The 15567-nt window shown below is 34.6% G+C and overlaps 1 protein-coding gene and 1 pseudogene across 2 annotated transcripts in view; both read right to left on the reverse strand.

Annotated features, from left to right (window-relative positions):
- LOC112674605 (ankyrin repeat domain-containing protein 26) overlaps nucleotides 1-15567 on the reverse strand; it is a 140713-nt gene that overhangs the window by 63488 nt on the left and 61658 nt on the right. For both annotated transcript variants that reach the window (XM_035713398.2, XM_025470969.3), the window contains 6 exons: nucleotides 15419-15512; nucleotides 12481-12509; nucleotides 12317-12389; nucleotides 9621-9875; nucleotides 6718-6800; nucleotides 1857-2008 (listed from right to left, as the gene is read on the reverse strand). In XM_035713398.2, the coding sequence (XP_035569291.1) occupies nucleotides 1857-2008; nucleotides 6718-6800; nucleotides 9621-9875; nucleotides 12317-12389; nucleotides 12481-12509; nucleotides 15419-15512 (686 nt within the window). The remainder of the gene's footprint in view (nucleotides 1-1856; nucleotides 2009-6717; nucleotides 6801-9620; nucleotides 9876-12316; nucleotides 12390-12480; nucleotides 12510-15418; nucleotides 15513-15567) is intronic.
- On the reverse strand, nucleotides 2188-5450 carry LOC125753507 (coiled-coil domain-containing protein 144B-like; annotated as a pseudogene).

Below are 15567 nucleotides of genomic sequence, written 5' to 3' on the forward strand. Positions count from 1 at the left end.
GATTTTGGCTCAGGATATGATCTCACAGTTGTGGGATCAAGTCTTGCATTGTGCTCTGCTCTCAGTGCCAAGTTTGCTTGTTACCCCCATGCCTCCCTAACATAAATAAATAAAATCTTGAAAAAAAAAGCCAGACCAAGACATCAAATAATTCACAAAATTATACAACCAAAACACTCCTCAAAACTTTTCTAGATATATAAGAGTATATAACCTGATTATCATTTTTCTCATGCTTAGAAAGACTATGGAAAAACTAAGTTTCAATAGCAGTATTATACATTTGATAAAAATCATCTAACTCTAAATTATCTTATACTATCTAAAATAATTAGTCATATTAAAATTCTATAAGTATAAGGGGTTTGGAATGCAGAAAGTATTGCTATTTTGTAAACTGAATTTTCATAAATTATATAATATGTAGTCACTATTGAAAAATTTGGTGTGGTGCATGTTGAAATATATTCTGTTTTAAAAGGATGGATAAGGGGCACCTGGGTGGCTCAGTCTGTTAAGCATCTGCCTTCAGCTTAGGTCATGATCCTGAAGTCCCAGAATCAAGCCCTGCTTCAGGCTCCCTGCTTAACAGGGAGCCTGCTTCTCCCTCTGCCTCTGCTGCTCTCTGCACTCATACTCTCTCTCTCTCAAATAAATAATCCTAAAAAATTTTTCAAAGGAAAAATAATAGCATGTATGCAAGGTACCTTAAAAAGAAGACTCACTGCATTAGCAACCTCTTGGTTTATAGCGCAGGGAACAAATGTTTATATAGAATATGGGACAAGTTGCCAGGTGAAATCTCTTGGGAATGTTCAGATCAATTTGAGAGTCCAACATTTGAGCACTCATGCATTGGGAACCAAAACCAAAAACCTAATAATTAGCAATTTTGTTGGTAATAAGGTAGAGTGCTAGCAGGCAATTTCCTTTTGCAACTCAGCAGATATTAACAGTATCCTAAAGTTTGTTAAGATATCAAACTAAACACTTTAAATATATTTTGTTAAACAATCAAAACCCTGCAGACCTAAATTCATTTTTTCAAATCATCACATACTGCAGTTTTATAGGTGTGAAAATTTACTTCCTTATGGATGGATAGTTGGAGTACTTCCCACTTTTTGATAAGTGAATGCTGTAATAAATAATCTTAACATATATGTATATATACATATATAACATGTTTATGTAAGTATTCTTAACATATCTGTCATATTTTATATATATATACTAATATATAATAAATTTGCTTAAAATGTGAGTGTCTAAGTGTTGACACAAGTCATGTTTTCCTCTAGGATCTACTCCTGGCAATGAAACTGTTGGGATAAAGGGACAGCATATTTGAAATTTTGAAATGCACTGCTACATTGCCCTTCAGAAAGGATTTGTCAATTTCTTTTCTTTTTTTTAAAGATTTTTGTTTATTTATTCACAAGAGACACACAGAGAGGCAGAGACATGGGCTGAGGGAGGAGCAGGCTCCCCATGGGAAATCTAATGCAAGACTCGATCCCATGACCCCAGGATCACAACCCGAGCCAAAGGCAGACATTCAACCACTGGACCACTTAGGTGCCCCAGATTTGCCAATTTCATTTAACAACAGTGTATGAGAATGACTTTTTCCTCACATTTGCTAACCTAGGTTATTATTTTTTTAATTAAATATTGATCACTATGCCTGCAAAAAAAAATGGTATCTTGTTGGTCTTCGCATTTTTCTAACACCCAGAGTGGAATATCTCTACTAAAAATATAAAATGTGTTAATTATGAACATTAGATCCAACTAGAATTTGCTTTGTAGAAAAATGATAATTATCTACTGTTTTAATATTGCTATAGGCTTACGCATCAGAATCTTCATTCTTCATAGTAGGAAACAGGTGGTTATCAGTTTTGCCATTCTTTCTTTGTTGAATTAGTCCAGCAGCAGCAGCAGCATATATGTTTTCTGCTCCTTCCATTTTACTACTCTTCTGCTTCTTCCTTTTTTTTTCAATCTTCAATGGAAATTTGATACTAAGGATAATTGTTACTACTTTATTCATTAAAAAGAATTTTCTTCATTAATTATATCATTTGACTCAGTTCATCATAATTTTAATCAATAAAAATATTTTGCACTTCATCATTACATGTGATTGCAATTTTTGTAAATTCTGCTTCATTCCTGTTTGAATAAAAACAGAATTTTCTAAAATTTCAAAAAGGGCATTCTTAATTTTATATTCATATCTATACTTTGCCACCTAATATTCCCAACTTCACCACATCTGATCAGCAAATTTCAAAGAAATAAAAAGACAAAGACACAAAAATTTGTCCTCTTCTGTCTTTACCACCTGGGTTTGCCTAAACAGACAGATTTAAAGGATGTGACATTGTGGTGCTCCAGGAACAAATAGAAAGGTTTCCATTTTTGCATTGAGCTGTTCTTTCCCCAACTGCTTCTTATAATTCTTTTTTTCATTTGGATCCTAGGGCTATCAAAAGTCACTGTTCATTAAAATATGTGAAGCAAAGTTCACCATAAAACAAAGCAGAGCAAAACTGATATTAGTGTAGAATTTTGGGAAATGAGTAATGCTCCCCAAATTTCATATTTGATAACCATAAAATTTTATAGCTAGAGGGTATTAAAAGTAATTATCAACTTTAATTCCATTTCCTACTGATAATGGGAGTAAAACCAAAAAAGGTTACATGATTTGTCCAAAGTTCCTAAAGTGGCATTACCTAGCATCAAAAGAGATGAAACAATTCCTTAATGCTGAATGAAATAAATTACCAAACAAATTCATTAAATTAATTAGCTACACTAAAAGTGTGACTTTGGCACAGTTATTAAATACCTTATTTGAGGATGAGGCACTTAGCTAATTTTTATTTTAAAGGAGGATATCTCTAGATTTTTGTTTATTTTTACCTCTAAAGTCAGTTGTCTCCATTAGAGTCAAATACTGAAGGTTTGCTGTAAATCTATGCTACCTACATGATAAAAATCATATATGCCAAAATATACCATACTTTATTAAACATAATGTAAAGGTTTGACTCAACAGAAATACCTGAGAATGGTGATTAAATAAACATATATATATGGGCATCTGGGTGGCTCAGTTGGTTAAGCATCTGCCTTTGGCTCAGGTCATGATCCCCAGGTCCTGGGATCAAGCCCCATGCATCAGGTTTCCTGCTCTGCTGGGAGCCTGCTTCTCCCTTTCCCTTCTACAGGTGCCCCCCCCCCCCCCAGTTGTGCTCTCTCTCTCTCTTTGTCAAATAAGTGAACCTTAAAAAAATATTTTTAAATGTGGAGGAGATGCCTGGGTGGCTCAGTCTGTTGGGCCTCCAGTTCTTGATGACTCAGAGCTGACTGAGGTCATGATCTTGTGGTCATAGGATCGAGCCCAGCCTCAGGCTCCTCACTCACTGGGGAGCCTGCTTCTCTCTTTAGCTCTCTCTCTGGCTGCCCCTCACCCTGCTCACACTCTAAATAAATAAATAAATAAATAAATAAATAATTAATTAATTAATTAATTGATTAAATTCTGTAAGGAAAAAAGTCTGTTTTTAAAAACACGTAGAAAAAACTGTTGATAATGCAAATATTTGTTACTAAAAATATCTCAAAGTAGTCATGTTGGAATTCTACGTTCAAAGGATTTGAGGAAAGCAGAGAGGATTGCACATACTGAAGCAATAAATAGACTGGTTTAGCTGAAATATTTGTTTATATCCCTTCTCTTAGTTATTGCTTCTTTTCCATTGTATTGTTTATGGAAATGCAATTTATATTTAAGTCAATAGATAAAAACCCTAGACATTGTGATATATTTTTTAAAGATATATGTATTTTAGAGAACAAAAACAATAGCATGAGAAAGGCACAGAGGGAGAGAGAAACTCCAGCAGACTCCATGCTGAGCACAGAGTCCAATGTGGGGCTCTATTTCACAACCCTGAGATCACAACCCAAGCCAAAAACAAGACTTGGACTCTCGACTGACTGTGCCCCCCAGGCACCCCAAGATAATCACATTTTTTACAGCAATATTCTCTATGGTTATTTTGGTTCATGAAGTCACAGGGTGCATAGCTAAATCAGCTTCCCAGTTCATACACCACTTGGGAAACTGAAAGAAACTTAAGGAAAACAAATATATTTTCTTGCATTCCTATCATTTAGATAGCAGAAATAATCTATTTCCAAACACAATTATATATTGAGACAACCCATTTTATACATGAGCTTTCTTCATAAGTGGAAAATCAAATTGGCTCAGATAATTGATAAAGAGGAAAAAACAAAAGAGCAGCAGCTCTTTTGGAAGTTGAACTTTCAGGAGTTCTACTTGTAACATGCTTTTCTCATTCTTAAAGCTTTGCATATCTTGCTGTCATTCTTCTTTTAGATATACTTCTGATGTTCTGAAACTATGAGGTAAAGAACTCATGTTTTCTAATTCAGGTTCCATACTTTTATAGTTTTATACCCTGCATATAATGGCTTCTAGAACAAGTCTTGTATTGGTTTTGTTTTCTTGTGTTTGTAATAGCAGAAGTATCATGCCTTTTCATTTGAATCATTTGTTTCATCACATTGGAGTGAGCAAGCCACAAATCAAAAAGGCTTTCTGGGTCACTATACAGAGGGATATACCCAGTGTCTAATTTACAAATAGTAGTATTTTGGTTCATATTTTCGGCCATCTGCATGTCAAACTCTTGGTCTTCTTTCATTTCACATGTAACTAGTGGGTTCCTTACTTTTTTATTTTCAGTATCATTATAAAAACTCTTATTTTTGTTACAAACATGCTCAATTGGTTTGTTATCATTTTTAAAGTCTGATTTATTTTCATGTAAAGAAAGCTTAGATGACTGGCAAGCACAGTCCAGGGACCCAAAGTGAATGAGAGAGAATGACATTTTTGAGACTAGACTCTTTTTATTCAGGGAAGGCCTGAGATACTACAGAGACAGACACTCCAAATTCATCTTTTTCCTCACAATCAAGTGTAATATTTGACAAATTAGATGGTATTGCCTTTAAGTCTGCTCCTACTTTAGAGTCAGCATGTAGTGGCTCTTCCTCAGGATAAGTAGTAATTTGTTATTTTTCACAAATTTAAACCAAACTTCTGCTTTAACTCTCTGCTAATGAGTTTTACATTATTTTTCCAATCTAATTACCCTTGTTTCATCCACATTTCCTCATACTTTTACACACAAGGATGTTCTGAGTGTACAGATCTATCATCCTCTCTATCACATTCCTTATTCATTTCTGGTTCTTGAGCCATTTTTTGCAGTTGCAAAAATGGAATCCTAATTTGCTTGGTTTGACTTTCAGATGTCTCTTCTGCCAGGATATATGTTTGTAAAATAACTTTATCCTTAAGTAATCAAGTATGGACAAAGGAAAATTAGAAAATAATTAAAATTTTGTTATTTGCTGCTCCCAAGTCACTGGATTATAACTAAGAAGTGAAGACAGAAGAAAACCACAAATCCATACACTTAAATTTTCTCAGGTTTTTTTTTTTTAACTAAATAATTCATTACATGTTACATCCACCAAGAAATGAATTAGATGATTTTTAATGTTACAAACTTAAAAACATTTTATCTCATCATATCTTAAACAGTGAGCTCCTACAATGCATTTTAGGGTTTTTGTTTTTGTTTTTTTAAAGATTTTATTTATTTATTCATGATAGTCGCAGAGAGACAGAGGCAGAAACACAGGCAGAGGGAGAAGCAGGCTCCATGCAGGGAGCCCGACGTGGGCTTCGATCCTGGGTCTCCAGGATCGTGCCCCAGGCCAAAGGCAGGCGCTAAACCACTGCACCAGCCAGGGATCCAATTTTAGGGTTTTTAAAAAGATTAATGACTAGAGAATAGGCAAACTAAATTATTAGGAGCCAACATCAATTAACATCAATCAAAGAAAAGTAAATTTCTACATTTTAATTCAAATTATGTACTATGAGAGTGTTAAACATTGCTATACATTATGTGCTTGTATCCAGCTCTAATATCTTGTAATGTCCACTGAGAGTGGATAAGAAAAATATTAATAATACTTACTGATTTCCTATGCTGAAATAAAATAACTGAAAAAGTTATTGTGTATAATCCAACTATAAAGGTCCCATCCAGGAAGGTGTGATTCTACAATAGGCAATTGTGTTGATTTTGTGACTCCATTCTCTGAAGTCAACTACACAGAGATCACAAGGCAGAATAAATCTTTAATCTTGGCATTTGTAACTGGCAATAGAGAACTAACACACTTTGAACTACTGAGAATTACTCCTTGTACATGAATCTAAGTCCGTAGTCATCACTGTTATACTGCTCATAATTTCAACTGCTTAAACATATGATTCAATATTTGAAGCTACCTTCTTTATCATGTAAAGAAGTTACAAAAATGAGAGAGGCTAAGAATATTTAGAAATTTTTTTGCCTCAAAAAAAATGTTTTTGCCTCAATTCCAAGGATGAAGTTTAGGTAACCGTTACTAAAAATTACAACAATATTTTAAGTTTTGTAACTTGTAAAGTTTTATTAAAACTAAATATTAAATTATAATATGTTGATTTCAATATGTCTGCTCAAAGATAATTTCACTTGAACCATGTTACATTAGTAAAGCAGGGAAAACAATATAAAATCAGAAATTTAAATTTAAATTTTTACATACCTGTGGGTGGTTATTTTCACTTTCATCGGGTCTTTCTTGCTCTTCCTCTGATGCCACTTCTAAATCTAGTTCTGCTGACAAATCTATAGATTTAATTAAAACAGGCTACTTAGAATGGTTAGATAAAAGTTTTACCTCTATAAAAATAGAAAATAATATTTTATCAATTAAGAGTTTAAATTAATCTTTAGTTGAAAGTTTACTTTAAGAAATACTTCTAATTATCTAAAATTTCAACAAACCATTTGAGAAATACTAAATGTCACCAGGTTAAAGGCACACAAACATCTCCAAGATTCATTCAGAAATTCATCCACTTAACATCAATGAATAAAACAATCAGAAAGAAAACAAAAATTTAAAATACAGTAGAAACATATAAAATCACAAGAGATTATTTTCTACTTTGTAACAGTAACTCTTAACACCCTAAGCTTCAACCACAGCATTATTCATCATTTCCAAAATTACTAGTACTTTTCATGCCTTTATTAGTGTACCTTGTCCCTATGGGTGTATGTCCCTGAGGAGCAAACATTATGAAATGTTTTCCTCTACTACTTAGCAAATTTATTTGCATCTTTTAGGACTAAGACTGCTATGTAAAGTCATCCTTGATTATGAGTATCCTTCCCCAGATAAAAATGATTCTGTTTCTTTGGGGTTACCTTAGTACTGTACAGATTTTTCTAGTGTACCTTTATCACCTGAACTGTAAACTACTTCTTTATGTATCTAGTTCTTTTGCTCCTACACTGTATGGGACAATCTCAACCTCTCTGAGAGAAGGGGAGGAGCAGAAGAATAGAGAGAATTTTGAGTGGGTTCCACTCCCAGTGCTGAGCCCCACGTAGGGCTCCATCTCACAAGTCTGAGATATGACCTGAACTGAAATCAAGAGCTGGACGCTCAACCAACTGAACCAACCAGGTGTCCCTGTAGGGGACATTCTCTTAAATCATCTTTGTGTAAACAGTCTTTATGTTACTTAGTAATTATTTACGGAGTTCCCACTAAGTGCTAGGGTACCAGATTTAAAAAAGCATGTATATATAAGGTGTCAGGAATAGCTTTTTTAGAGATAATGCCTAAACTGAGACTGCAACAGTGACATCAGACAGATTCAAAGGGATTAGAGGGCAGAAAATGGGGAGAGCATGCAAGGCTGTAGTAAGACAAGGGAGAGAAGCACACAACAGGGTAAACATTTGCCTAAAATACAGGGATCAAAGAGGAAAACATCACTAGCAGTTCAGGATGTCAGAGATAAGGGCAGACAGTATAAAGGGCAAAAGATGGAGAGTTAGGCAGAAGTCAAGATTATGAAAGCTTTGTATGTAATTTTAAGATGCCTGGACACAAATATGTTTTCAACAGTGGTTCATGGTCATATATACATTTGAGACAGATCACTGTAAATGCGGTGGGGAGGGATGAATTTGAGGGGCACTGTAATAAAAGACAGGAGATGAATTAGAAGGCAGGAATGCAAAACAAAGATGATACACACCTGAACTGACAGAATGGTTCCAGAAATATTCAGAATATAAAATTATCAGGGCTCAGTACAGAATAAACCTCTATTAAGTGAATCAACAACAATCCTGGGTCCCTGGGGAATTGTGTTCATGACTTTATAAAAGGCATCAAGTGAAAAGAAATAATTTACATGAGCTGTTTTAAATTGCTTGTATTTATTTTGTGATTTTTCTATTTCACATTTTCTTGTGGTACAGGAGCCTATAGGTGTTTTGTTTTTAAAGTCCTGCTTCTTGGATCTACCAAGCTCATGAAGAAGTAACAGCAAACAAGTCACTTGTATAGGTCAACAACTTTGGATTTACAGCATATACTCACTACTCTAGGAGATAATTGAAAATCTTTAGAAAATAAGTTAATTCTAGAAGAAAGAAAATAACATAAAACTATAAGAGTGAAAAAATATTGTATGACTTATTAGTACAGACATGATCATATGACTGATAAAGGACACTGGATTAACTGGTACAATAATTAGAATTAGAACACATGTTAGATGTGGTTAATCAACTGAGAATCTTAGTAGAATTACAATTGACTTTCTATATATTATTTTTGAATGATACAGTGCCTTAAAACCAATATTCCTTGTGAACTCTTTACTCATTTAAAATAATAAAACAGCACCTGGGTGGCTCAGCCAGTTAAGTATCCAACTCTTGATTTCAGCTCAGGTCACAATCTCATGGTTGTGAGACTGAGTCCCGCAGTGGGCTCCATGCTGAGTGTGGAGCCTACTTAGGATTCTCTCTCTCCTTCTGCTTCTCCCTTCCTCCTCACTTTCTCATTCTTTTCAAAAAAGTAAAATAAAAATAATCAAACAAAGAGATGGACTATACCAACATAGCTGAGAAGAGAATACTATGTAGTAAATTCTCAACAATTCCCGTTACTGCTGGGAAAGTCAACTCCAAAATAAAGTCATAGAGAATATAGGAAATATTTTAATATTCTGTTTGAGAAGGTGCTTTTTTTGTTGTTGTTACAGTGAATATAGTATGACCAATACTTATGAATTTAGAGCTAAAAAACTAAACTAAGAAACTGTTTTGCATAAACAATCTTTACATCTCTATCTAGTTTTCCCAACTGGTCCCCAAATTCTAAATATAATCCTGCTACCCACTCTCAAGTGAAAGCTGAATACGAGCCTAAAAGAAATTATTTTCTTCTAATTCTCTTTCTTATTTATATGTATCTTCGGTTAGAGGAAGAATGCAAAATGTCTTGCTAAAAGATGCTCTCTTTGGTAGTATGTTGCATGAAAGGAGTCAACACAAAGTAAATTTTGCCACAAAATTAGTTTTGAAAAATCAGAACTATGGTAAAGTCATGAAGAGTCTGAATTCTCTATGATTCTTTACCTTTTTTGCTCTCTCTGTTTTCTGGTAGCTCTGATTCACACAGGTCATGGAGTGTAGAATTCTCTAACAGAAACACAGCTCCAATATTAATATTTTCTTTATCCATTAAGGTCGTCTGTCCAAATTCTCCGGATGCGGACTCAATTTTTGTCATTGGTTGTGATACAAATGGGCATTTATCATCAACTTTCAAATCCCCAGTTCTTTGACAAGTCTCATTACCGAGGGATAAACTAGAATCCCAATCGGAAAAATCTGAAAACAAAGTTTCATTTATTAGAATGTAAATAACAATACAAACTTAACTAATTTGTATAAATTCTTTTCTTAGAGAAACAGTCCCAAGTCCTGCTCTTCTCCCAGACACACTGCTTACCACTCATTCGCAGCTAATTATATTTTACATGTCCTATACTTGGCATTCACACAGATGAATTTAACTCTCATTTTTTCTTTTTTATTCTCTAGTATTACATAGTTTAATTCACTCACCAAGCTCTATTACATACTCTATATTCCATAAAAGCTCTGTGCATTGATAATTAGGATTCTTCAAGGTCTGAATGTTTTTAGTTCCAAACTGATGTCTAACCATTTATTTTATGTTTAAGTATGGCATTTTGCATTCTAAAGACATGAGTTTTATTTATTTATTTATTTATTTATTTATTTATTTATTTATTTATCAGTTTTATTTATTTATTTATTCTATTTATTTATTTTTAAAGATTTTATTTATTTACCCATGACAGACAGACAGAGAGAGAGAGAGAGAGAGAGAGAGAGAGAGAGAGGCAGAGACATAGGAGAAGGGAGAAGCAGGCTCCATGCAGGGAGACCCACACAGGACTCGATCCTGGGTCTCCAGGATCATGCCCTGGACTGAAGGTGGCGCTAAACTGCCAAGCCACCAGGGCTGCCCAAGACATGAGTTTTAAAAAACTTTTAATGAAAGGTACTACTTTAATTATAATGAGATGGTCTTTCCTCGATGAACCAAAATTCTCAGAATTTAATTTTTGGACAAATATATTTATATGAGAAATGAAAGTCTTGGGTAATATAATCATTTCCATGTAAAAACAAAATAAGTCTCAATCCACACTGAGATCCAAAAACTACAGTGCCATGAAACAGAAAATGAATATATAACAAAACTACTGTCCCTTGTTTTAAACAAGATTGGTCTGATTTAAACCTCTTAAGGGAGGGGATCCCTGGGTGATGCAGCGGTTTGGCGCCTGCCTTTGGCCCAGGGCGCGATCCTGGAGACCCGGGATCGAATCCCACGTCGGGCTCCCGGTGCATGGAGCCTGCTTCTCCCTCTGCCTATGTCTCTGCCTCTCTCTCTCTCTCTCTCTCTCTGTGACTATCATAAATAAATAAAATTTAAAAAAAAAAACACAATTAAACCTCTTAAGGGAAAGAAAAAAGCAAGAAATGCAGAAATGAAACTTTAATGCCCATTTCATCACAAAGACCCCTTTATCATTTTAGGTCCATGAACCCTGTACATGGTTTAAATCAGTTCTCCCATGTCATCTGAAAATCCCCAAAGTCCCAAGATCCATCAATTCACAAAATCCAAGAGGTCAAAACTATCTTCATAATAATACCAAATGTTATTTGACATTTTCACTCTCATTCTCTTATTTACAGTAAAGTTTTCTGAAGATAAAATGTGTGATAGCATCACAACTCGCATGATTAGTGGATCACAGCTCTAATGGCTAACAACATGAGATTGTGCATGCCTGTGTTTTAAATGTCTAACTTCTAAGATTGTAAATATCAACAGATACAATCCACTTAAACAGACATTCTTTGGAATTCCCAATAATTTTTTTAAAGATTTTTATTTATTCATGACAGACAGAGAGAGAGAGAGAGAGAGAGAGAGTCAGAGACCCAGGCAGAGGTAGAAGCAGGCTCCATGCAGGGAGCCCAATCTTGGGACTCCAGGATCACATCCTGAGCTGAAGGCAGTGCTACACCACTGAGCCACCCAGGCTGCCCTCCCAATAATTTTTAAATAGTACAAAAGGACTCTAGGCCAAAAAGGTTCAGAATTACTGTTTTAAGATTGTGTCTACCAAATATTAAGATACAACTAATTCTTTCCCACATTTTTAATAATCAAAGTCACCATACATACCTGCACGTGCATGCACACACACACACAGAGTCTGCTAATCAGAACAAGTGTTTCACTTAAAATGATTAATATAATACAAAGATGAAATGAAGTTCAAACACAACTGACATGTTAGCAAGTGAAGCTTTGCTTTAGGTAATAGAATTCAAATAAGTATGGTGAACAGTGGAAAAGTCTTAGAGTCTAATAATTAACTTCTGGGAATCCCAAAGAAGTAAAGGAATTCCAAACTGGGAACATTAGGATTTCAAAACTTAAAAGTAGAAACTTGAGCTAAAGCTTACATTTTTAAAATCTCTTTCTCTTATGTTTGTAAATATCTTTTGTTCAAACATGGATATCAGCAATGACACCTACCTTATTTATGTCAAATCCTTCAATTAAATTTGCCACACACACACACACACACACACAAAAATAAAAATTAAAAAAAAATTGCCACACACACACACACACAAGAATTTGGTATAAGAAGATTATGGGCATTCCAAATATTTTAGTGTACTTCTTCCCACAGTTAAATTTGTACTGTAAAATTTACCTGATCTGGACATTTGTTGATCTTTCCCTGCTACTGCTTCATTAGTAACAGAATCTTTCACTTCAGTGGTAGACTGGAAGGGTATTGAAACAATATGATTAAGACAATGTATATTTCATACAATCTGTAGTTAGAAATTCAAAATAAAAATACATAAGCTTTACCTTCCAATGAAGATCTTTTCCAGGAGATTCTAAAATGCAAAAGGGACATGTAGTTTATTTTTTTTTTTTTTTTTTTTTTTTTTTTTTGGGACATGTAGTTTATACGTAAATATGAAAGGCAACTATACATTCCTGCAGTTAATATTAAGGTGAATGAATCCTCATGCTTGGCTTTGAAAGTGATTACATTTGGTTTTGATCTTTTGTTTCTAGAGATAGGAAAGTGGGTTAAGACAGCACAAGAAAGAAATAAGAACCCATTATAAATATTGGAAAAAACAGAAATATATGTTCAACATAACATGCAGTTAGGATTTCAAAAGTAAGATGATGTTTCAAATGAAATCACTAAATGTTGCACATATACCAACGTGAACATGCTGATTGATGGGGGAGAAAAGCAATCTTTAATCAGAGGAACAAATGATGACTGAGAGGATAAATGTGAAAGCTGATGGTAGAATGCAACAGTACATCCTGATTGCAGTATGGCAGAATCATTGATACCATTCTACTACAAGTATTTGCCATGTTCTTCAATTTGTCCCATAATTTAAGCAGTACACAGTTATGATGACAGTTCAATTGAATGCATAATTTATTTTTCATTGGAGAAAGTGTTATGAATTGATCAGCCTGGATATACTTGTAGGATAATAGTTAATAAAAGTATTCATTTTTGTCTATACCCATGTGGGCCACTGGTATGCCTACATTTCTTGTATCCTCTAATTTAGCCATCTTAAAGTTTCTTGACCCATGCACGCAAGAAGGTATATAAAACACATTAAGAAATAATGTATAATAAGCTTTCAATATGGAACTATGACTACCAAAATGAGAAAAATCAATTTAATTGCCACCAAATTTTTAGATACTAGAAATCTGTATTTCAAAATCAGTGTCATATTTACTGATAGTAACAATTTTAGCATTTAATGAATGGACTCTATCATTTCTTGTGTTTCCAAAATCAGTCTGATTTGGTAGACCATGTCAGTCTTGAAGAGGTTTGTTTGAAACAGCTGTCACCCCCCAAAATTAGCTATCTTAAAAAAACACCCATGCTTCCATATTCAAATTAATCTCACTTGAATAATGATTATCAATGTAACATATATCTTTGAGATCCAGTAGATTTGAGAAAGATGAATGGTGGCTATGTTTATCCCAAGTCTAGCTCCATTTGCTCTTAGTATTCTTTGTTGAGCAGCTGTGATCTAACCTGTTTCAGTACAAATAAACTCAAGCTATCTAAAATGAATGCTCTAGAGTTTCCTCACCAACTTCAAAACTCCCTAACTAACATAACTTTCTTTTTTCCTCTCTTTCCCTTCACTATCCCCTGTCTTCAAAAGTAATTTCTGGGGGCACCTGTGTGGCCCAGTCAGTTGGGTGTCCAGCTCTTGATTTCAGCTCAGGTCATGATCTCAGGGTTCTGGGATTTAGTCCCATGGTAGGCTCCTCACTCATCAGGGGTCTGCTTAAGGATTCTCTCTCTCTCTCTCTCCCCATCTCCCTTTGCCCCCTCCCTGCTCATTGACTCTCTCTAACATAAATAAATAAATCTTTTTAAAAGGTAATTTCTGGTCTATGGTCTTGATTCTTTTTGCTTTTACTATCTTTTTATGGATATTCTCCACCACTTCTTTCCTCTTTGTTTAGCAATAATACCTTGCATTTATACCTTCTATTTCTGTATCTCCATGTTGAGAAATAAAAAGAAAATAATGCTTTTCCTTGATCCTGTTATGTCTTGAAATATCCAAGAGCCTTTCCAGATTTCTCTACAGGGAAGTCTACTTCCATGCTACTGAGCACATGACCCAAGGACCACCGACACTGGCATCATCTGAGAGGTCAAAACACAGAATTCCAGACCTGCTGTTCATGGTGTGCATTTTTAACAAGGTCTCAGGTGATTCACTACAATTTGCAAAATTCTGGTCCACACTGAATCTGCTGCCGCATTCCTTTACCTTAACCTTCAAATATCAAGCCTCAAGTTCGTCACTAACAATTCTCCAAAACTGAAAATGTATTAAAAGTCACAAATGTTCTAATGGACTTTTTATCAGGGCTAAAGCTTCCTTGATCTCCCCCTAATTGACCCTGCTCTCTTTTTCCTTCCAATTCTCTTTTTTTGCACTAAATGATACTAACTTATGAAGTACCACCATTTTATATGACATTAAGGTACACATAATTATTTATTTGAAAGGTGTGTTCATTTATTTGACACAGAGAGAGCATGCACAAGCAGGCAGAGCAGCAGACAAAGGGAGAGGGAAAAGCAGGCTCCCAGCTCAGCACGGCTCCATCCCAGGTCCCGGGGATCATGGCCCAAGCCAAAAGCAGACCTTCAACTGACTAAGCCACCCAGGCACCCCTAACATATATACATTTATAGTTGACTAGGACATAGCTCTGCATAATCAGCTAAGTCAATCCTTAATGTCTTCCCAACAGTGAGAAAAACTGTTAAGGGTGGGAAAATTTTGGTTTACTACTCTGACAAGTTTTGGTACTGGAAACTCACTTGATATTATCCCCACATTTCAAATAGTTTGCTTCTCCTTTTAAAAGAATTCTTTTATTTTATCACCTTCCATTATAAAGTGTTACTTATTTTCATCCATTTACTCCCTGTACACTCAGCCTTTCTCATCATTCCCTCTTTGCTCTTTTCCAACTATTTCCAGACATTCCTTAGGTCTTGGAATACCTGGAAATGGAACCAGTAATTTAGCTCCTTTAGTGGTACTCTCAATTTAATCTGTAGCTGACACCTGATAAAATATAGAACTTACCTCCTTTTCACATCTTTCTCCTTTCTACACATTTAATAGGTGATTTTCTTTGGATATTAGGATACATCAGAATTTCTGTTTTGAATCAACATTCTATCAAATGACTTTTTATAAAATACAATTCTTACCTTCTACTTGTTCATTTAATATACTTTGCCCTTGTTGATCTGCACCTCCAGGTAAACAATCAACAGATTTCTTTGGAAGACTTGCAGAAATACTCTGTTAAAATTAACATCAATAATGAGTTGCATAAAAATTTCCTAGTCCTTTTCTA

The sequence above is a fragment of the Canis lupus genome, chromosome 2, assembly GCF_003254725.2.
Source record: "Canis lupus dingo isolate Sandy chromosome 2, ASM325472v2, whole genome shotgun sequence".
Classification (NCBI taxonomy): domain Eukaryota; kingdom Metazoa; phylum Chordata; class Mammalia; order Carnivora; family Canidae; genus Canis; species Canis lupus.